The 24,300-nt window shown below is 39.7% G+C and overlaps 1 protein-coding gene across 1 annotated transcript in view; it reads right to left on the reverse strand.

Annotated features, from left to right (window-relative positions):
• Positions 1 to 18,161: 18,161 nt before the first annotated feature.
• The window catches only part of LOC124716920 (fumarate hydratase, mitochondrial-like), an 82,625-nt gene continuing 76,486 nt past the window's right edge, over positions 18,162 to 24,300 (reverse strand). The window contains exon 8 of the mRNA XM_047243491.1: positions 18,162 to 18,726. Within this exon, the coding sequence (XP_047099447.1) occupies positions 18,595 to 18,726 (132 nt within the window). The 3' untranslated portion in view covers positions 18,162 to 18,594. The remainder of the gene's footprint in view (positions 18,727 to 24,300) is intronic.

Raw genomic sequence — 24,300 nt, forward strand, 5'->3', positions numbered from 1 at the left:
TATGATCTCAATGAACTGCCAAGGAGGATATGATAGATCAAAAACATATTTAAACATTTTGAATGAAAAACGTTTAAAAACCCTAACCATATCAATTGATGTGTGAAAAACTGGTTTATTACACTCAGATCATGCCTGTAGCAGGAAAAGTGCTAAGGAATAAATGGTCAGAGATAAATACACTCCAATGTTTTGGAGTCTTGAAATTGTTAGGAAACTTCCTGGTGAGTAAAGACTTCTTTTGAATACTGTGCACTGAATTTGGAAATATTTCACCTCCACCCATGGGCTGTGTACAAGAGCTATTGTACCCTAAAGCAAGTGTGTGTGTATAACAGATTAAAAATCAGTTTACTATGCAGGCATTGTTGGCAAACAGTTTGGAGTTGCTAATTCAGTCAAAATATTATCACTCACATGTAAACTTCCATGTTATAAAGAAACAATTTGGATCTCACTAGTTAAATAAAGGAAATTAACAGTTACCTGGTCAGTCCTGTAGTCCTCTTCCTTTAGCCCCCACATAGTCTACATTAACCGATGTTTTAAATGTAGCATCTGACAATCGAGCTGCCAGTCAAATGCAGTAGTGTATTTACATGTAGCTGGAAACCAGTTGTGGGAGCTGAATCCAGACACCAAAACAGCATTTCCGGAATAGATATTGAACTGTTAAAGGAACGACCAGAAGGAGATCTGGGTAATATGTTTACAGAAAAAAAACTGTATTTGGGCACCTCATGCAAATGTAGTGTGAGACAGAGTGCTGAACAGCACTTAATCAATATGTAGCTCTTATCAGATTGAATTCAATACATCATTCTTAGCGGGGCAAAATTGATAGATGGGAAAGTACTTTTGGAAGTACCCCAAAGAACTGTTTTAGGGCTGTTACAGCATCTGATCAAAATTATGGGGGAACCTCTATGTAATGCAAAATTGACCACTAGATGTCACAAGAGGCAGCACCATCAGTATAAAAGGAACTGCAGAGTATTGTGTTGTCACTAGAGAGGCAGTGACAGCAGAATGGGTCAGCCAGGAAAGCTCAGTGGCTTCGATCATAGAGTAGTGATCGGATGTCACCTAAATCACAGATCCATCAGGGACATCTCAACCCTTCTAAAGCTGCCAAAGGTGATGGATGGTGACATGACTGTGAAATGGAAATGCAAAGGAACAACCGCTGCAAAACCGAGACAAGGCACATCTCATGCACTGTTATCAGTATGACAATTCACCCTTTCATAAAGCATTGCCAGCGAGGCAGTGATTCCTGAAATGGACTGACTCACCCAGAGTCCTAACCTGAAACCAGGGGAATACCATTGGAATGAGTTAGAATGTCGACATCATTCCAAATTCCAGCGTCCAACAACGACATCACTACCTACTTAGGTTTTGGCTCTTTAGGAAGATGAGCAGACATTCAAACACCTCATTGAAAGTGTCCCAGGCAGATTTCAAACTGTTGGAAACGTGAAGAGCAGAGGCATGCCATATTAATGTCCCTTAATAGGAGTCAGGATATTTTTGATCAGATGGCATATATATGATCAGTTTGATAACATCAAAAACTCTGCGAGGCTGTCCACAGATGACGCTATTGTCTATGGGAATGTTGCAGTGCCAGAAGACTTGCATAATGCAGGAACATCTGCAAATGATCGATGATTGGTGCAGAGACTGGTAGTTGACACTAAACAAAAATAATGTAATATATTGCACATAAATAAGCAAAGACATCCACTACTGTTCCATTACCCTAAGGGTGACAAATCGTGGGCAACAGTGACTATTGGAAAATATTATGTTGGTGCATAAGTTCCTATCATTTTTTTTTGCATGTTGGTATTCCAGTTGTTATGGGTTTGTTTATCGATTTTCATTATTTATTTTTAGGTCGCTGTTACTGTTTGAGTTTACATTTTGTCATTTGGTGATAGTGAAAGGAGCTGAAGATGTTAGAAATGGAGTGTCATGATGCCATTGGACAGAGCACAGCAAGAAAATGGTTTTCTCATTTTAAGGAAGAACATTTTGACATTAATGACTCAACATTCAGGAAGATCTTTGGGGATTTAAATGCATTAATCCACAATGACGCACATTGATTTACTCAAGAACTAACAAATGCAATGAATTGTGATTGTTCCACCATCGTTTGACATTTGCATGTAGTAGGGAAGGTTCAAAAATTGGGTGTATGGATACCACATACTCTAAACCAAAATCACAATATTTTGGGGGTGCCCATAGCTGCATCTCTGCTTGCTCATCATCAACTGGCTCGTGAACAACACTGAGCACTCCTGTCCTGTATCATACTGGTAACAAAAAATTGTGTCTTTTATGTTAACATAACGAAAAGAATGGAATGACTGAACCCAAACATAGCAGCAACTACACGTACAAAGACCTGTGCACATCCACAAAAGATAATGCTATGCATCTGGTGGAACAGCGATGGTGTGGTGTACTATGAATTGCTTCCCCAAGGTGTTGCACATGCAGTCCAAGGACGATGACAAGGAAGACTGCATGAAGTGATGGTACTCCACAATAATGGCTACCCACATTCTGCTACACTGACATAAAACACTATATTGCAATTGGGTTGGAAGTCATTCCACTTCCACCTATTTCATCTGATCTTGTGCCCTCAGATTTCCAGATTTTCTGCCCTCTGTCTAACAACCTTTAGAGGAACTTGTTTCTGGGTGAAAATGCACTCCTAATATGGCTCGACAAGGTCTTCGCCTGGAAACCATGCTATTTCTACAATTGGGGAGCTGAAAAGTTACCCCAGCATTGGCAGGCTGTTGTGAATAGTGAAGGAGAATATAGTATTGATGACTAAAGTCTCTGTTATATGTATCTGTTGTGTTCATTGAATTTATGAAAAATACTACAAACATTTGCACCATCACAATAGTTAGGAGTTACCCTCAGGACAAACCTGAAATTGAATGACCAATAAAACTAATCAAAGGATAAAGCAGATGCAGGCTGGGATTCGTTCAAAGAATCCTAAGGAAACTTGATTCATTCACAAAATATATGGCATACAAAACACTAATAGACCGATAATTACTTGTTAGGCTGAGACCCTTAATGGTTAGAAGTAATTGTTTAGGTACAGAAAATCCAATGGAGAGTAGCAAGTTTTGTCACAGGTTTGTTTAGTAAGCACAACAGCATTACGGAGATCCCTGTCAGTGTGTGGTGACAGACATTACAAGAGAGATGCTGTACATCACAGAGAAGTTTCCTGTTGAAATCTCCAGAACATATGTTTCAAAGCAGACAGATGAAGATGAACCAAAATATTACAATCACTGCCCGCTGCAAGACTGAATGGTGCCTGGTGGTGCTGTGGGCATGTGACAGGGTAAGGAAAGAATATCAGTGCACATAAGGAAACCGCTGTATACAGGGTGTTACAAAAAGGTACGGCCAAACTTTCAGGAAACATTCCTCACACACAAAGAAAGAAAATATGTTATGTGGACATGTGTCCGGAAACGCTTAATTTCCATGTTACAGCTCATTTTATTACTTCTCTTCAAATCACATTAATCATGGAATGGAAACACACAGCAACAGAACGTACCAGCGTGACTTCAAACACTTTGTTAGAGGAAATGTTCAAAATGTCCTCCGTTAGCGAGGATACATGCATCCACCCTCCGTCGCATGGAATCCCTGATGCGCTGATGCAGCACTGGAGAATGGCGTATTGTATCACAGCCGTCCACAATACGAGCACAAAGAATCTCTACATTTGGTACCGGGATTGTGTAGACAAAGAGCTTTCAAATGCCCCCATAAATGAAAGTCAAGAGGGTTGAGGTCAGGAGAGCGTGGAGGCCATGGAATTGGTCCACCTCTGCCAATCCATCGGTCACCGAACCTGTTGCTGAGAAGCGTACGAACACTTTGACTGAAATGTGCAGGAGCTCCATCGTGCATGAACCACATGTTGTGTCGTACTTGTAAAGGCACATGTTCTAGCAGCACAGGTAGAGTATCCCGTATTAAATCATGATAACGTGCCCCATTGAGCGTAGGTGGAAGAACATGGGGCCCAATCAAGACATCACCAACAGTGCCTGCCCAAACGTTCACAGAAAATCTGTGTTGATGACGTGATTGCACAATTGCGTGCGAATTCTCGTCAGCCCACACATGTTGATTGTGAAAATTTACAATTTGATAACGTTGGAATGAAGCAACATCCGTAAAGAGAACATTTGCACTGAAATGAGGATTGACACATTGTTGGATGAATCATTCGCAGAAGTGTACCCATGGAGGCCAATCAGCTGCTGATAGTGCCTGCACACGCTGTACATGGTACGGAAACAACTGGTTCTCCCGTAGCACTCTCCATACAGTGACGTGGTCAACATTACCTTGTACAGCAGCAACTTCTCTGATGCTGACATTAGGGTTATCGTCAACTGCACGAAGAACTGCCTCATCCATTGCAGGTGTCCTCATCGTTCTAGGCCTTCCCCAGTCGCGAATCATAGGCTGGAATGTTCCGTGCTCCCTAAGGTACCGATCAATTGCTTCGAACGTCTTCCTGTCGGGACACCTTCGTTCTGGAAATCTGTCTCGATACAAACGTACCGCACCAAGGCTATTGCCCCGTGCTAATCCATACATCAAATGGGCATCTGCCAACTCTGCATTTGTAAATATTCCACTGACTGCAAAAGCACATTCGTGATGAACACTAACCTGTTGATGCTACATACTGATGTGCTTGATGCAGAGTAGATGCACTGTAGAGCAATGAGTCACATGTCGACACAAGCACCGAAGTCATGGCCGTGAATCAAGGAAGTACAGTACATACCGATGAAACTAAAATGAGCTCTAACATGGAAATTAAGCGTTTCCAGTCACATGTCCACATAACATCTTTTCTTTATTTGTGTGTGAGGAATGTTTCCTGAAAGTTTGGTTGTACCTTTTTGTAACACCCTGTATAAGCGGAGCACAGATGAATGGGGAATAACTAACTGTAACAAATGAGTAAATAGACTGATAAGAGGTGTGATCAAAAAGAAATGGGAATTTTTGTTTTTCTTAAAGAATCTTTATTTATTCATAATCAACTTTGTCCTCTTCAATATAATCCCCCTCAGATATAACACACTTGTGCCAGTGCTTTTTCCAATCTTGGAACTCACTGTTCATTATGGTAGACAGCTACTTCAGTGATTCTGTTTTTATTTCATAAATGGTGACAAAATGACATATGACTACCTTTCACAGTTCTCTTCAGCCTCGGAAATAGAAGTCGCAGGGGGGAGGGGGGGGGGGGGCGCAGCTCTGGAAAAACGGTGGCTGAGGCAATGTACCAGTTTTGTTGTTTTGCCAATAAATCACGGACAAACATTGAGATGTGAATCAGAGCACTGTCATGGTGCAATTTCCATGGGTGGTTTTGCCATAATTCTGGTCAATTTCTTAGGACTGCTTCACACAAAGGCGCATAACTTCCAGGTAGTATTCGTTATTGAGCATACAACCATAAGGCAGGAACTCGTGTTGCACTATCGCATTGTAATCCAAGAAAATAGTGTGATGAATATTCGCAGGTAATCGAACATGTCAATTTCCCCCCTCCCCCCTCTCTTGACTCTTCAGGCAGTTTCCACAGGGACAATCAGGCCTCGGTTTCGACATCATACCATATATCGAAGTTTAGTTACTTGTTATAACGGCCTCAGGAGTTCTGAAACATTGTAGACTTCATTCAGCAATTCCTGAGTGATGTGCACGTGGCATCGTTTTTGGACAAAATTCAGCTGTTTCAGAACAAACTTTGCTGCTACATCTGAAAAAAAAATTATTAGGCATGAGCCAAAATATACCCTGACATCATCATCAACCACCCTGTGATAGTGATATGGCAAGTTTCCACAACCATTTTCTTTACATTTTCCACATTTTCATCAGTAAGTGATGTGCTAAAGCTTCCCAGGTGGTTGTCATCTATGTCTTTTCGACCCTCTAAAATGTTTACCATTCATGAACTCTCGTCTTACTCATAGTAGAGTTGCCAAAAGCCACAGTCAATATTTCGACTGCAGTGCTGTACTTTATTCCATTTTTCAACCAAAATTTAATAGAAATTCTTGGATCCAACTTTTTCAAAAGTAAAAATTCATGGAGCACTTGAAAACACACAACCTTTTTGACTGTCAACAATAAACTAAATATTCAAAACAGCTGAAAATGTAAACAGACACCACGAACATGAGTACCATTACTTTTCGATCACACCTCATATTTTATAAGCATTTTATAGATATGTACAATTGATTAGTGCCATAAATGTGTTCCATTGCATTCAGGTTATGCATATTCAGTGGGTGAGATATCACTGTGAGTTTATTAGCAAGTTCCTCAAACCACTGTAGCTCAACTCTGGCCTTAGGTAAAATAATACCCTATTTTTTAGTAACATCTGCCTATGGAGAAGATCCCACATTTGTTGCAAAAAGATGAGTATCAAATGGTCACAGCTAAGTCAGCTTTCAGTTGACATGTATGATGTTGCAGTTATCTTCAATCCGAAGACTGTATGATGCAGTTCTCCACATTAATCCACCCAGCGCAACTCTCTTCACCTTTTCAAAACTACTGTAACTGACAGACATTTGAATGTGCTGGATATTGTCAGGTCTTGCTCTCACTCTACAATTTTTACACCCCTAATTACCAATTTAATACTTCCTTGTCACCTCCAGATGTGTCCAGCCAACATATCCTTTCTTTTGTACAAGCTGTGCGATAAATTTCTTTTCTCTCCATTTACTAGTTATCTGATCCACCCATATAATCCTCAACAGTCATCTGTAACATTACATTTCAGAAGATTCTATCCTCCTCTTCTCTGTACAGTTTATCATCCACCTTTCCCTTCCATACAAAGCTATGTTCCTCACAAATACCTACAGAAAATAATTCTTAACACATTGCAGAAGGATCATGAGTGTACTTGTATTTCCAATGTCATTTGTTGTGTACAGGTCACGAGACGTCGTTTTTACTACACACTGCCTCTGGATTTCATCTAGTTATGTATTTACACCCACAGACAACATAGCAGACATGATTGTCTTCAGGTACCTTTTCTTTATTCAGCATTGTGACTGTACTTTGTTATTTCAAATAGTTACCATTTCTGTCCTGAAGTTCCTTCTAGTCTTGTGGCAAGAAGGGTGAAGAGTAATAAAAGGTTTAGGATATTTTAGTGCTCATAGTGGTAGTTGTGTGATGTGATGCACCTTGCGAAAAGAGAGAGAAGAGAGGTTTGTAGGGTAGGTTACTCCACAGATGGTAACCTATGTTATGTTAGGGTGGACCCATGTATAGCTCCACAACATTTTTAAGGATGGCGGGAGAAGGTGAGGGGTGTGCATTGCATCGAACTTGTGTATTGGGGGAAAGAGTACCTACCCCTGGAAATGCTGTAGAGTGAGGAAAGCTTAGCAACAGGCAAATGTTTTATTTGAAATGAGTTTTCCTGTGGAGTGAAGAAAGTATGACATAACAATAATACGGGAATTATAAGACTTACCTGTTTCTGAGCTTCACTGTGCTGGCTGTACTGTGTGCTGAGATTTGGTCCTGAAATGTAATGTTGAAGTGTTGGTGCATCTCTGAATCTGCCATATTTGGGGTACAATGCAATGTTTATGGTATTCTCATATGAGAAATATTAAATACTGTTCGGAATCTTTATCAGTTTTGGAACTGACATTTCACTTTGGCCAATAGATTGTAATTTAATGAATAATTGTAAATAAAAAGAAAATTGGATATGATAAATTTTTATCTTAAATAAAAATGTTGATGAGATACCTAAAGAAAACAAATTCAGAGTATTACTACAGATTAAAGAAAATGTTCAATGGTAAATTTTCAGTTGTATCTAAGACTTTAGAAATGTATGCTGGACTGACATAAAGAAGTATAAGGATTGTTAAAGTGACATCCTTCATTCGAAGTTGGGGAGTATGTGGCATCCCATAACATTTCCATGAAAAAGGCTCTTCATAGTATGGAGAATAGCTGCATGAACGAAATACAAAAAACTATATATAACTTAGATGTGCACTGAAAATAGTATATTGATGAGAGGTGTGCCCAGACTGAGTGGTGAGTGGGTGTCTACACTTCCTGCTGGAATGCACTATGCTATGCTGCCACCAGTTAAAGGTGCTTGGAGGGACCACTGTAGGATATGCAAGCAGACCTCTCCAAGAATGTCAATAATAGTAAAGACACAAAACAGGCTGGTTGATTTTGGGTGAAGGTCCAGACTAAAAGTAATTGTTATACGGTTGTGAATTGTAATTGTGTAAGCTCATGGAAGAAAATACAGTGTTTACAGCAAAGTACCTGTCAAAAATAATTTACATAGCTAACAGTAGCAGAAACCCTACTCTCTCTCAGTGAAGCAATCACACTTTGGGAAAGAAGTTGCCAAGTATTGCAAGAAGTCACATTGGAATTGACTAGCAGGTCCACATCATAACTATTATTAAAGGCAACTGTCTATTCAGTGTTAACATATTGTAAATTCAACCATCTAAAGAGAAAGTGGTGTTATACCTGGTGTCAAGTATGGTGAAGCACAGCAGTGCCAGAGAATATGACAAATGCCCCAAGAGAAACAAAGAAATCCTTTGGTCTATGTCTTCTAATAGAACAAACAAGAAAAGATAGATGGAAATGTCATTGGTCAACAGAATGTCCAACAGCAACCCCAGTATTATCACTGAGTCACAACAGATTTGGTCATTCTGTCACTTTAATGACAACATGAAATTGAGGAAATCTTCTGGGAGACATATAAAATCAGTAAATTCAAGACACTTCAAAAACCAAAGCACCATCTATCTTTGGCCAAGGGGATGATTCTGTGGAGAGGAAGCCTGAAGTTTTGAATTTACAACCTTGCAAAGATTGCAAAGTACAGATTACCTGTAGGATGGTGTGTGTGAGTGGCAGGCTACATCTGCAATATGGAGATTTACACTAGTGAGAAAAAAAATTGAAAGAACCTGTTCTCTCAGTTCTTCGTCCTCATCTTGTTATGTGGTGGTGTTATAACAATACCTCTACTACAGAGCTATTATCAAGGGCACCCACACCCGTGGGCAAGGGGGGAGGGGGAGGGAGGGGGGACGGCCCCCTAGCTCTCGGTAAAGGAAAAATATAGTGCAGTCAGATGGTTTTCTTTGAATAACATGATTCTAAAGTCATTGTCACAAAGGCATTTAACAGGATTGGAGCTGGACCTTTCTAATGGCTACCTGCAAGTCATCATTTGTCTTCCAAAATATTAAAAATACTCCTTGGCTCCATATATTTGCACCCCCCTACAATCATATAGGCATTCTTGGTTACTACTGAAAAACAAAACCAGAGACTGTGGTACTATTTGGGTAAACAGAAGTTCGCAGCAAACTCGAACCTGAAACATCAAGGATGAAGAAAGGTGACAGTTTGCAGCAGAAAATGTGACATCATTCTACTCGTAGGGAAAGACAAGTGGGATATCAAAATATAAACAGTTTATGGTGTTTTATGACAAAGGAAGAAATCAACTATTAGACACTGCAGAAATAGCTGTATTTTTTATTTGTGTGATATAATCCATTTATTGCCATGTCCCTACTATGGTGGATTATTATGATTATTTTTCCATATAGTTTACAGTTACATCACTATCATAGTGTACAAATATTAGTACTTTTCTGGATGCATTAAAAATTGGTGTTTCATGATGTGGAGGAATGTTTTATGTTCAAACACCGAACATTTAGAATGAAAATAATGCAAAGCTGACGAGATGTACATTTATTTATGGTTAATATAATAGAGGGAAACATTCCACGTGGGAAAAATATATTTGTCTTTAAATATGTCTGCTTGTGTCTGTATATGTGTGGATGGATATGTGTGTGTGTGTGTGTGTGTGTGTGTGTGTGTGTGTGTGTGTGTGTGTGGGCGCGCGCGCGCGCGCGCGCGCGCATACCCTTCCTTTTTTCCCCCTAAGGTAAGTCTTTCCGCTCCCGGGATTGGAATGACTCCTTACCCTCTCCCTTAAAATCCACTTCCTTTCGTCTTTCCCTCTAATTCCCTCTTTCCTGATGAGGCAACAGTTTGTTGCGAAAGCTTGAATTTTGTGTGTATGTATGTGTCTGTTTGTGTTTCTATCGACCTGCCAGCACTTTATTTATGGTTATATGTAAAAATAGAACAGCTTGCAAAAAGTACCATTTTGTATAGTCAAACAATTGTACCTGGCAACTGCTGTAAATTGGAACAAAAATATCCAGTTCTTTCCTCAGCATCATATGATTTAATTTGACTAAGCCCATTACCATTGTCGTTAATGAAATTTTCTCTGCCTGGCAATTCGAAACCCTGCAATTTGTAAGTAGTGGGGATTTGCTGAATCAGTGCTAGCTCCATACAGACAAAATATTTATGCAAGACTTGTCTAGGACACATGCATCTGTAACTGCACGTTATATGTATTTTCGTGTTGCACAGTTTTACCACTTCAGCATATGAATAACCATTCTCAGTCATTCAGAATTGTCACTGATCCATCAAGATGGCTGTAAGGTTAACAACAATGGAAGACGAACTATTGGTGTCCGAGGTTGCACACCTAATTGATAATGGAATCCATATTACCCTAGTTTTCCTTTTATCATCATCATCATAATATATCTTTTCGATATGCTATCTTTGCACCTGATGTTTGTGGTCCTTTTCTGTATCCCACAGAATTACGTCATCAGCAAACCTCAGAGCTTCTGTTTCTTGAATTTTAATACTTTTCCAAATTGCTGCTCATGTACTTTATCACTTGTTCAGTGTACAGTCTGAAAAATGTGTTAAGAGATGCTACAACCCTATCTCACTCAGTTCTCAGCTGCTTTCCTTTTCTATCCTTTGACTAACAAATAGTTTTCTTTCTGTAACATATTGTGTAAAATGAAACCTCAGGACACCAACTGGAGATGAAAGGTAGCACATCACTTACTGATGAAAATGTGGAAAATGTAAAGAAAATGGTTGTGGAAACTTGCCATATCACTATCACAGGGTGGTTGATGATGATGTCAGGGTATATTTTGGCTCATGCCTAATAATTTTTTTTTCAGATGTAGCAGCAAAGTTTGTTCTGAAACAGCTGAATTTTGTCCAAAAACGATGCCACGTGCACATCACTCAGGAATTGCTGAATAAAGTCTACAATGTTTCAGAACTCCTGAGGCCGTTATAACAAGTAACTAAACTTCGATATATGGTATGATGTCAAAACGACACACACAGGTGTACACACATACAAAGCCAGTTGAATCTGTATAGCAGTAAAGGCAGATATAAAAGCGGTGTGCACAGTAATGATGACATAAAGAATGCTCCAAGTAGGTCAGAATAAATGGAGATAAAACTGAAAAGTTCAATAACAAAACTTTAGACCGGCTCCCTGTTCTAGAATATGACATTAAAAGTACTTAGAGATTTCTAGGATGTGTATTTGAAATAAAAGACAAATGGAAAAAAGTAAGAAAACTGTTTATTATTTCAAAAGTAATCACCATAACTGTTGAAACACTCATCCTACTTTGAGACAAGACTATCAATATCTTCATGAAAAATGTTTGTGATTGCCTTACAGAACCACAATAATTGTACCCAGGCATGCACCTCTTCATCCAAAGCAAACTGATGGCTACAAATATATATCTTCTTTTGCTGGGAAGCCTTGACATGTCCTCCATACATTCCCAATCTCTCCCCATGTAATCTCTATATTTTTGGAGCCCTGAAGACAGACATTTGCTGCTGGTTGTCAATTTACTTCAGACACCTGGGTACAACGATGTTTCTATAGGCAACTGCAAACATTTTCCATGAAGGCATTGACATCTTCTCTCACAGTGGGATAAATATATTTAACAGTTGTTGTGGTTCCATTTGAAATAAACAGTTTACTTATTTTTTCCCATCTGCCTTGATTTCATTTGACTATCCTTTATATAATGGGAAAGTCATGTCAGCTGAAAGCTTCAACTTATAAAGCTCATTCAACTACATTGACAAGAAGAAAAGTCACAATGCATGGAGAATGCTGTGACACAGTTGTCATTAACATATTTGTTACGGTCTGGGCCACAGCTGCATTAAAACTATTGGAGAGGAAAAAAAAAAATCCCTGCATCAGGTTTTTTTAAAACTTTAAAGCCAACATTATATTGGTAACCATCCAATTTGAAAACTTTGGTATTATCAAGCAATCTAGTGGGGGGAAAGGCCCATGTATAAGCAGAATCATTGTACACTTATAAGGAATATGACTTCCAAACAAGACGTAACAAAATAGATACCCGATTTACATAAATAGATGTTGCAAGCTTCCAAGGCTAAAATACAGGAGCGAAAGGCTGTGTACAAATTATACTGAAACCAGACTGTAGTTATTAAGACTATGAACATGGAGGGTAGCCAGTAGTTGAGAAAGACGTGATACACAGTTGCAATCTATCTACTCCCCATGTTGTTCTGTACATAGAGCTAGCATTTTTAAAGGAAACGAAGGTGGTTTTGAAAGGGGGTTATAGGTCAGGGAGATGAAATAAACACTTTTACATTTGGCAATGAAATTGTAATTCTATCAGAGACAGTGAAGGACCTCTAACAGCAGCTGAACAGAATGGATAGTGTCTTGGAAAGACATTATGTGATGAAGATCAACAAATGTAAAATTAAGGTAAAAAAGAGCACCCAAGCAAGACACATTGCACTGGGAGAATTATATTTAATTTATGAATGAATTTTTGGGTAGTGAAATTGCTGATGACTGCAGAAGTAAAGATGGTATAAAATGCAGACTAGCAATAACAAGAAAAGCTTTTCTGAAAAAGAGCAATTGTTTAACACTGAATATAAGTTTAAGTGTAGTGTTTTTTCTGATGGTATACCTGGATTGTAGCCTCATTTGGAAGTGAAACATTGAGAATGAACAGTACAGACAAGAAGAGAATAGAAGCTTTCGAATTGTGGAGCTACAGGAGAATGTTAGATTGACAAACTGGATAACTCATGAAGAGATATGGAATTGAATTGACGAGAGGAGACTGAGGTATCATCAAAGAATCATTAATTATGTAATAGAGGAAAGTGTGGTGGGTAAAAACTGTTTGTTTTGTTTTTAGGGTGCAAAAAACAACTGAGGTCATATGCGCCCAAGTCAAAACTGTAGAAAGCAAACACAGAGACACAGAAAATGACTATGTCAGTCCCAACTTCAAGAATAGGAGACATCTAAACAAAGAAAAAGGGCTTTAAAAAAATGGAGATCAAAAACTAAAAATTAAATGGTCTTCACCATATTTCTTCGGTGGATAAAAAGTAAAACGTGGGCAACAGCCCAAAAGTCATTGGCTAAAACAGCTGATAGCAAACCTAAGATGGAATGTAAATTAGTAAAAAGGGGCATTCCAGCAGGTAGTGGCAGACAGTTACAATTTTGGCGCAATGCATACATAGTGGTGGAGCAGTGGCATTGAGCAAATGATGATGGCTAAAAAGGCAGTACTCAATACGCAGCTGAGTTAAAATAATCTCTTCCCAGTGGAAGGGCCGAGAGGTGGTCATCCAAGGTGCCGGGAGAGGCTTCAGAAGCTGAAGCTTATTCCCGTGAATGGAGGCGATGCCAAAAGGACATCAGCACCTGACAGACGGTAACGCAGAGATCATTGAAGGGAATAGAGGGACTCACGGGCTGAGGTAAGAGAACTGCAGCCTTGGCAGCAAAGTCAGCAGCCTCACTTCCTGGCAGACCGACATGATCAGGGACCCACAGACACATGACATTGGCTCCACCAAGAGTGAGCAAGTGACAGTTTTCCTGTACCTGCTGCACTGAGAGATGATCAGTGTACAGCAGACACAGACTGTGAAGGCGCTGAGTGAGTCTGAGCAGAGGACACAATTGGAAAGGCTGTGTTACCAGATGTACTCCACAGCCTGATAAAAGGTGAAAAGCTCGGCTGTAAATATTGAGGAGTGGGCCAGAAGCCAGTATCTAATGACACGGGTGCCAATGACGAATGCACACCTGACCCCATGGTCAGTCCGAGAGCCATCAGTGTATACAAAGGTTCTATCGCTAAGTTCCATGCGAAGGTTGTGAAACTGGAGGCAATAGACCGAGGCTGCAGTAGTGTCCTTAGGAAGCGAATGAAGATCAAGGTTAACATGGGCCTCTTCATGAAGCCAAGGTGGTGAAGGGTTCACACCCACAGTGGAAGTTGCAGGGAGCGTGAAGTTAAGCCGCCGCAGCAAGTGGCGAAAGTGGACGGCAGGAGGTAACAGAGAAGAGGGACGAGCCCCATACTAATGATCTAAGGAATCGTCAAAGGAGGCGGCATAGGAGGGGTGGCCATGCATGGCAGACAAACGGCATGCATACCTGTTGAGGAGAAAGTCACAGCGGTAGGACAGTGGTAGTTCAGCAGCTTTAGCAGACAGACTCTCAACTGGGCTGCTGTATGGGTAAACATTATAGAGGGCTTTATGGATGTAGGTTGCAGTATCTATGCAAAGATGAAGAGGCTCACACAGAATACACTAGCATAGAAATCAGTCTTTTTACTAAAGGTGTTGGTGGTAAGTTAGTTACTATAGTATATCTACAACGAAAAAGTGCAACCTGTAATTCAGGTTAGACTTTTTTTTCGCAGTATTATCACCACACCTAGTGTGGGTTTCTTTTAAGACATGCTGATCTCTTTTAATGTAGTATACTGTGTGGTAGTACTACAACTACACCAGAATTATGGGTCCATTCTAAATAGATAATCTGGTATCCGTGAACATACTACAGGGTGATAAATCATTAGCCCAACTGCTTTCATGGCGTGCGGCCGGCTGGCTGCTGTGCCCACGGTTCGGATGACGTGAAGTCCTCCACAGTAAACGTAGTATAGTTTGTCATGTAAGTTATTTCTTACATACATAATGTAAACCCTTAAAAGTAAATTCCATATTTTAAGCAAGAAGATGCTAGAACTGCCTCCCTTCATTATCCAAGCATTTCTGACACCTGCTTAGGAAATTTCTCATTACACTCTGCCGTGTCTTCTTTAAGACATGGCAGCAATTTCTTGAAAAATGTTAAAATTTAAGTTCGTCTAAAGTGTGTGGATTTGAGTTGCCCGCACCCCCCCCCCCCCCCCACCCAAGATAAGATAAAAATCGCAGTGGGTTAAATCTGGGGAAGGAGAAGACCATATGTTGTTAGTGATAAACTCCAAACATATCAGGAAATTCAGTTAACTGGCAAAAAAACCATTTTCATATATCTCCCACTGTAAAATATTACACGGGCAAAAAAAGATGGCCTATTATTCTCTCACTACCAATAGCACACCACACTTCCATATTTTTTTTTATCATGCTGGGGTGACTTGTGTATTGTGGTAGGCTTCTCAGAATTCCAATAACAGTGTTTTGTGAAATAACGTATCCGCTTAGGTCAAATCACAATTCGTCCAAAAAGAAAGTTAGGAGACTATCAATTTCTCCACCATGCACTCTGTTCAAAATTCCATTAATAAAACTACAACCTTTTTGCAGGGTCAGTAGTTTAAGTTCTTGCACTGCAGTTATTTTGTACCACAGTAACTTTGTAGCTGTTTAAACAGAGCCACAGGAGATTCCTATTTGCTGTGAAAGATGTCGAACTGATTTTCTAGGAGACTGCTCCAGAGCATACACAATGTTACTTTGCTTCTTCTGTGAGTAATGTATGTGGTTGTCTATGTTCCCTGTAAGGAACACTTCCCATTTCACAAAATTTATGTAATTCCTCTTGAAATAATCTCCTTACTGCACACACTATGAATCATACGTGAATACTTTTAGGTGAAAAGAATACTGCATTTTGCCATTTCAATTGAAACGCTTTCACTCACTACATTGTACTGTGTCACCTAACACGCACCTGCTACCTGCACAAGATTTCTACACAAATAAATGCCTCACAGTGGAGGGGAAATATACTCCCCGCCAACGGCTGGCTTCCAGCTGGGCAAAACAATCCGTAATATGGGACATGCTGATAATATGCAACTTTTAACACATTTTTTAAATGATTCAAGTAATTAATGCTTGCATTTTGCCACCTTTTGTTTGATTGTTGGTAAGGCAAATGCTTTGTCATAATATACATGACAGCAATCTTAACTTCTGATATTGTTTCTGGCACCATGGTGCTGGGTAACAACCAAGGGATAGAAATTAGCTAACTGCTAAGCAAATAAATATTTGCTTCAAATAAAAATTCAGTTTCTTACAGGAAAATGACTTCACTGTTAGCTTGCAGCTGCCCCACAAGACTTGTTATGGTACAGAATAACACTGAAAGTAGATACGATGATTTTTGGACTAAGACTGAAATAAAACCTCAACTATTTACTCTGAGAATTTCTCTGTGAAATAGTGACGCCCCTATTGCAACAACTGCCTATACTGGGAGATTTGTCTAGCTGAATCTGTCTTAGTTTTATACGTCTCTTACTGCTTCATTTAAAAAATAAATAAATAAAAATTAAAGAGGGAAGTGAATTAGGCATATTTCTGTAGCACTTTCTGTGGAGTGCTACAAAATGCTGCAGTGGATCTTGTTATTTAGCAGGTGTTACATTGTACGCTGCCAATGGGAAAACTACGTCATTTTTGATGGGATGATGGCATAAACCATCTGGAGGGAGTAAACGTATTGAAATGGTTCAGTGTCGTCCGCAAAGAGGTAGCACAGGGGCACAGCTACTGGAATGCAATCTGTATCTCTCCTTTAATAGGGATTGCTCACAGCTAGAGGGCTGCATTTGGTGCAAATATGTGAAGCAAGCAGGCAACCATCACCCGGAGATGCACTCGTGCTTTCTACAGCTGAATGAGTGAGTTTGAAAGGGGACAAACTGTGACCTTCCAAAAGGGGGGGGGGGGGCGTGGGGGGATGGTGCTTTTGGAGAACTGCCACAAAAGTTGGATGTGCTGTTTCCGTTGGGCAACAGTGCTGGTATCTGTGGTCACATGAACATTTTCACACCCATAGACGAGGTTCTGGACATCCACACAGCACTGTCACCCACCAGGATCATCATATTGTGAGGGCAGCAGTGGCCAATTATACAGCTACCACAGCACAGATAAGATGACTTGTGAACCCAGACTTGTCAACAAGAACTGTTACGAATGGGTTATTAGCAGTGGTACTACGGGCACACACACCTCTAACCTCTCTTCCACTCGTGCCACAGTATCAACATGCACAGCTGGACTGGTGCCATCACAGGATCACTTGGAAGATGGAATGGTGTGCCACAGTCTTCAGTGACGAAAGCAGATTCTGCCTGCACACAAGTGATGGTCATTTGCACATACAATGTAGACCTGGTGAGCTTTGTCTTATAGAATGCATTTGTCCAACACACACTGGGCATACCCCACACTTTATGGTCTGGGGTGCGATGAGCTACAACTCTCATTCATCTTTGGAGTTTCTGACGGTGATGCTAACCACCACTTGGTGCATGCAAAATATTGTTAGACCTGTTCCTTTACTATTCTTGCAACAGGTAGGTGATGTGTTCTTCCAACTGGATAATGCTCACCCACACAAGACCTGTGAAACTACAAATGCTCTGCAAGAAGTGCAGCAACTTCCTTGGGAGCACAATCTCCAGACTCATCTCCAATTGAGCATGTGTGTGATACGATGGGACGAGAAGGGACTCGTGCAATTCATCAACCAAAAACTCTTACAGAACTACATGGAAAGGTTGGGCAGACATGGCATAGCATATAGCGTTGCAGTATTTGCATTGCACAATCAACTGGGTGCTAGAGTCAGCTCCTACATTGCTGCCAATGGAGGTGACACCATATGCACAGTTGCAACAACAAATCTTGAGTGAATTTGAAACCTCTAAAGGTATATAGTACTTTTTTTTTTTTTTGCAGTGTATACTGTGGACTACACAGAATCTATTTTTCACAAGTAGTAGTCCAGTTACAGTCTACTTTTAAGTATGCTGACATGATTAAAGACAACATATTTATTAAAAATCTCTGTACAATAGAACCAACATACACAATCACTACAACAATACAGATCTTTAGCTACAGTTGTTTTTTAATTAAAAATTAGTTACAAATTTTTAATTAAAAATGAGTGACAAACACAAGGAAAACACTTGAAAAATAATATATGGTGACAGCTCGTGGCAAGTGACTCAGTGGTCAGAATACAATGTCCTGCTCCTCACTGCCTTAAGCAACAGGCTTTAGCACAAACTGAGTGGACAACAGAGTGGCTTTTCATTTGGATACGGTTGCAGAAGTCCCTATGAACTGATGATGCTCATGTTTCTCCAACATTATCAGAAAATGTGTTCTGGAATACATGAGGCTAAATTGTATCCCCACAACATGGAATTGCACCAGGTTAATGCTGCAGCTATTGTTATGGTCCTTTTACTTCGGGCCCAACATGTCTTGCGGCCTCACCCAGCTCTCGAAGTCTGCCTCTGTGAGGTATCCCAGCTTCAAGGCAGCTTCCTTCAGGGTTGTGCCTTCTTTGTGGGCAGTCTTTGCTATCAAGGCAGCCTGAAACAGAAAAAAAGAAAATTAAACCTGTCATTTGGAAGGTCTTAGGTTAGAATCTTGACAATTGCAGGTACTTTTTTGTTATTTCTAAGTGTAATAAAAAGAGTGATTATTATTTTTATTCAATTAATTTGTTTAAACCTATTTTTAATTTCTAATACATTGCTGCATCATTTTTTACGCTGTATCAACTTTTTTATTTGCTCTATTTTTATAATCATCATTCTTTTTTTGTCTGGAATCTGCCTGTGCTGCCTGTAATCTGCAACCAAGTGCCAACCAGGACTGCTCACTGGTTGGTAACATGGCAGCTCATGTAGCCAGTATAAAGATAGTTTCAGGTAACCAATGATAGCAAGAAATTAGTTTGCATTTAGTGCTGAAACTGAAACTTTCCCATCTTGAGTATGCTCATAGAGGTTAGCCTTAGAAGCCACAAACAAAGCAATCACAATTTTAGTTCTGCCAAAGATGGCTAATCGCTGTTTTCTTGGATATATTGCACATCATAAGGTTATGGTTAGGTTAAGTCACAAGTTTAAATTCAGTGCTACAAAACTCATACTCTGCCACAGTTCAGTCACTGGTCACTTACAATCAACTGTCAGCAGAGCATCTCGCATTTCTGTGATACCTCCCAGTGGCTGATTCCAACATTTCTGTGTGTTACACATTAACAGGATTTGTGAATTGACCCACCATGTTCCTGTGTCACTCATAACTGAATGGTAGCCGGCAGCCGATGTGGCAACACTGTAGCAGCAAGTGAGAGACTATCAAGTAATTTTAATCGGACTATAGCCACAACACTAGCTTTAGAGCCATGAAGTAAGACTTTGATATTCAAGAGAAGATTATTTTGCATGTCAGGTACACAGTTTTTGAAGAAGCAAGCAAAATTACATACACAAAGAAGAATTCAGGTGTCTTAATTCACTAGCAAGTATGAAATGCATCCAGGTAGTGTCTTTAAAACTGAACTATGACTCCAGCTTTCCGTAGTATTGTTTCAAAATTTTCACTTGTTTCTCATTACAACTGAGGAGGAAATCTGAAAGCAGAATGCTAACAAACATAGCCTGAAGAAAATCAAGCACTTACTGGTTACACCCTCATTACAGACAACTGGAGACATTGATGGTAATGATTGTTTCACATTTCAATAGCTGCTATGTATCAGATAGTTTCTGATGTTTGCAGTAAGTGGAAAAGTTCAAGAATTTGATTACAGTACATATAAGGAAGGTAGGGTCAATAAAATATGATTAATGAAATGTGAAATATATGTAAAACCTGTCACAGACTACTTGATAGTATCTACTGTACAGGATATCCAAGGAATCTGGTAACCATTCGCTCCAAAATGCATACCTTAAGAACTATAAGCACTTTTTCCTCTTTATTACTGTAAAACAATGTCTTCTACTGAAGAAGAGCTTGTAGCTCTTAAAGTATTCACATGTTTATTGGACTTTTTTCCTTGCTCTGGTCCATACTACCTTCCCCCAACACATGGAAAGCAAACAGCTTGCACTAGAAGAGATTTGTTTTACAGCATTGATGATGAAGTGCTCGTAGGTCTTAAGTTATGCATTTTATAGCCAGTGTTTACTAGAACATTTTGCTTTGAATGATCATTCCTGTCCTCCTCTCAACACCTACAATTCCTCCTAAGACACGATATAGCTTTTTAGAGGGCAGCAAGTAGGGTATTAGTGAGTAAACAGTTTTTAATGTTAAACAGCATAATAGATATATATTCAAATCAATTTACTTTCAGTGAAATTTATTGTGCTGTTCCTTTTTAATAAATTTGATAAGATAGCAGCCAAGTGACAAGTGTGATTATAGTGCTCATCAAATATTCCTTGATTGTATTTTTGTTCTTTTCTGTCTGTTTTTCCATTCTGAATACCTTTTGCAGTATATTTAGTGCATATTATATTGTCGATTTGCCTGTACAATGAACTTCCAATAGTTGTTTTAAAAATCTTACATTTGTTTACATACTGAACTTAACGTTTGTAACTTGTATGAACTTAACGTTTGTAACTTGTATATTCACGCATATTTTTATAAATAGCTTTATCTGCAAATAGCCATATTAGTGCGTATTTTCCCATCACAAATGAGAAGTTGTGGCATCTCTGTGTTATATTTCGGAACTATCTCAAGTTGGTTTAAATTGCTGTTAGGTGTGACTTCTGACAAACATTAGTTTACATTTACCTGACATTTCAGAACTTACAGTATTAACAACCTTCTACATATGCACCTATTCTCTGCAATCACTGCAAAGTGCATGGCAGAGGGTACATCCCATTGTACCAGTTATTAGGATTTATACCCATTCCATTCACATATGGAGCGTGGGAAGAAATATTGATTGATTGCCTCTGTGTGTGCCGTAATTATTCCAATCTTATCCTCACAATCCCTATGTGAGCAATACATAGGGGGTTGTTGTATATTCCTAAATTAGATTTATACCCATTCCATTCACATATGGAGCGTGGGAAGAAATATTGATTGATTGCCTCTGTGTGTGCCGTAATTATTCCAATCTTATCCTCACAATCCCTATGTGAGCAATACATAGGGGGTTGTAGTATATTCCTAAATTAATCATTTAAAGCCAGTTCTCGAAACTTTACTAATACACTTTCTTGGGCTAGTTTATATGTATGTTCAAAGGTCTGGCAGTTCAGTTCCTTCTGTATCTCTGTAATTTTCTCCCACGGATCACACAAACTTCTTACCATCTGTGCCACCCTTCTAGGAATATGTTTAAAGATCCTCTGTTAGTCCTGTGTGGTCTGTCCTACATACTTGAGCAATATTCTAGAACCGGTCACACAAGTGATTTTTAAGCAATCTCCATTGTAGACTGATTGCACTTCCCCAGTATTCTACCAATAAACCAAAATCTACCACATTAGTGAAATAAACATAACATATTTCATAATATTCTCTTAGTGTTTCATATTCAAGCTTTTTTCTGTTGCTATAAATATTATTTGACCATGAGTGGGAACTGTGGGAGCTGTTGTAGGAAAGTGGGATGCATTGTGGGAGTGGTAGTAAATGGTTTCACAGTGGGGGATGTAGTGGGGAGGACACTAGGGAAATCACTGAGGCCCTCTCCTGGAACTGTAGAAATGTAGCAGATCTGTGCCCTTCAGGCACAGTTGGATCAAGGTAGGAGGAAACTCCTGAGGATGACAAGGGGGTGGGTGGTTGAGAAATGACAGTTAGTAGGAAGGCTAGCAGGAGGAGGATGTGACCTGATACTTTTGTTGTTACCAGCAATATGTTTCAGCTGCCAGAGTTGAGAGGAGAGGAGAGGAGCCTCGGGATGATGCAGGAGTCGTAAATGTGCAATAGACTCTGCCAGTGATTAGGAAGGTTACAAATAACACTATTAGGAAAAAGAGAGAATGGTCTTACATAGCAGTCACAGAAGTAGTGTAGCCCTTCAATTACGAGGCAAGTTAGGGGAGAAGTATCATGTCACCAGTATTTTCTAACCGAATGCTGGGCTGGATCAGGAGACTGTTTTAGGGCCTTTGTATAAGAATTTTATGAAAGATGATCAGGTAGTGATTGTGGGGGCAGGAAACAGCCTTGACATGGAGAGGGTGTACACAATAGGTGGTGACCTGATAAGACAGCTTCCCTAACTTGTGCCACAAATGTGAGCACAGTGTGACTGTTCCAGCAGCGCAATTGACCTAATCTTGGCACTGCTGTAAGGCATGTCAATGCAGTGCTGGAGCCAGTGGGGACTACTGGGATATTGGGCTACACTAGGAACAGTCTGCACCTCGACATGTTTGGGAAAGGGCCGTTGGCGGAATTTACTAGTGAGAGTACAGCGGAGTGATGTGGGGTCACACTTAGTTAAATACTTGTTGCCAAGGGTAGGGGAACTCTAGGTCTTCTTAGAATAAACCATGAGAAATGGCTCACTTTTCTTCAAAGTATCTCAACCAACCTATAGATTTCCACACTGTGTATGTGGGCAATGGAATGTAACACTATAGTGTGCAAGCACCACGAAAATTTGCTCAGAAGTATCATTATTCATCAAAATGGGCAGCCTATTAAAAATGAAGTACACCAGCTTAAAGATGAATTAAAGTCTTTCAGCAACATGGTAGTACACATTATGGAGCATTGGTGCAGACATGATGAATTTCAGCATATAGTGCTATCATCACATGAATGTGCAGGTTGCTACTGTAGGCCTACCTTAAAGAGTGGGTGATCCTGTATCTACACTATGTGATGAAAAGTATCTGGACACCCGTCTGAAAATGACTTAAAAGTTCCTGGCGCCCTCCATTGGTACTGGTGGAATTCAAGTTTTTAGATATGCTGGATTTCAAAGGGCAGAGATAACAATGTAATATGCAAGCACAATAAACAGCAGCCAGTCAGCAGTACATTACTGATCATGACACACTGTTTTATGTACTGCAGTTTTGAGGGGTTATATAGAAGGGAACAGGTTTACATATCTAAAATTTGCTGTTCAAATCATTAGAATAAATGCCTAAAATACCCCAGCCATTTTTTTTTATTTCTGAGGCCAGTTTGCTCACAAGTGTGTATTGTGGTCATTTTTTGAAGGAGCTATAAATCTCAGTTTCTTCTAGAGCACTGATTACTCTGCCCTTTTCTATCCTACATAGCACCTTTAAAGATCCATTGATGCTGTTAGTGTTACGATTGCAGTTTTGTACATGTGCAGTGAATCAGAATTTACAGTTCTTGCTTAAGTTTGTGTACTCCACAAATCAGTTGGAGAAACATCTAACTGTCTACCCCAAATACAAATGAATATCTTGGATAAAGAGTCTAAGTACAATGTAGCATTTGCCATGATGGAAGTACTGTAGCACTGAGGCTATCAAGTTGGTCCTCGAGGTATGGACACAGTGGCATTGTGTGTGCATAAGCTGTGCTGTGTGAATTTGTGTGTGTTGTCTTCTTTGGAAGAAAGACTTAGTCCTACAGCTTAGACATTTTAGCATTCATTATCGAGCCTGTCTGCCCCCTCTACACAGTGAGCAGCAATCTATCCTTTCCACATTATTGCTAATCCACCTTGGACTTCACAGTGTTTGACTAAACAGAATGAGATTCAATGCAGTGGTCCAGTGCATCTCATTCTTGACACAAAATCCAGCTCCATCATGTACAGAGACCATTAGCAATCAGCTGCTAATCAGGTGAGCTGTGAAGTAGTTTACATGTGCAATTAATAAAAAGCTGAGCCCTGTGTGAAGGGCACTAAGGCACACAAGTTATTATACAACTCTTATTTAGTGTCAGCTCTGTTACATTGCTATGGCTAACACGAATTTTTAAATTAGACTGGATAGCCAAGGTCAGCATGTACTATAATTTTTAACATTCTCTTCAAATCTACACACTACGTTTTCACATGGCATAGCTTGTCCCCAAACAAATGAAAAAGCTCAGCCATCATCATGTTTATTTTTCCATGTATTTTCTCCAGCTTTCTCACAACTTTCTCCTTTTTCCTGTCACATCTATTGGTGTCCTTGC

Source organism: Schistocerca piceifrons, chromosome 9 (genome assembly GCF_021461385.2).
Source record: "Schistocerca piceifrons isolate TAMUIC-IGC-003096 chromosome 9, iqSchPice1.1, whole genome shotgun sequence".
In the NCBI taxonomy this organism is placed as follows: Eukaryota; Metazoa; Arthropoda; class Insecta; order Orthoptera; family Acrididae; genus Schistocerca; species Schistocerca piceifrons.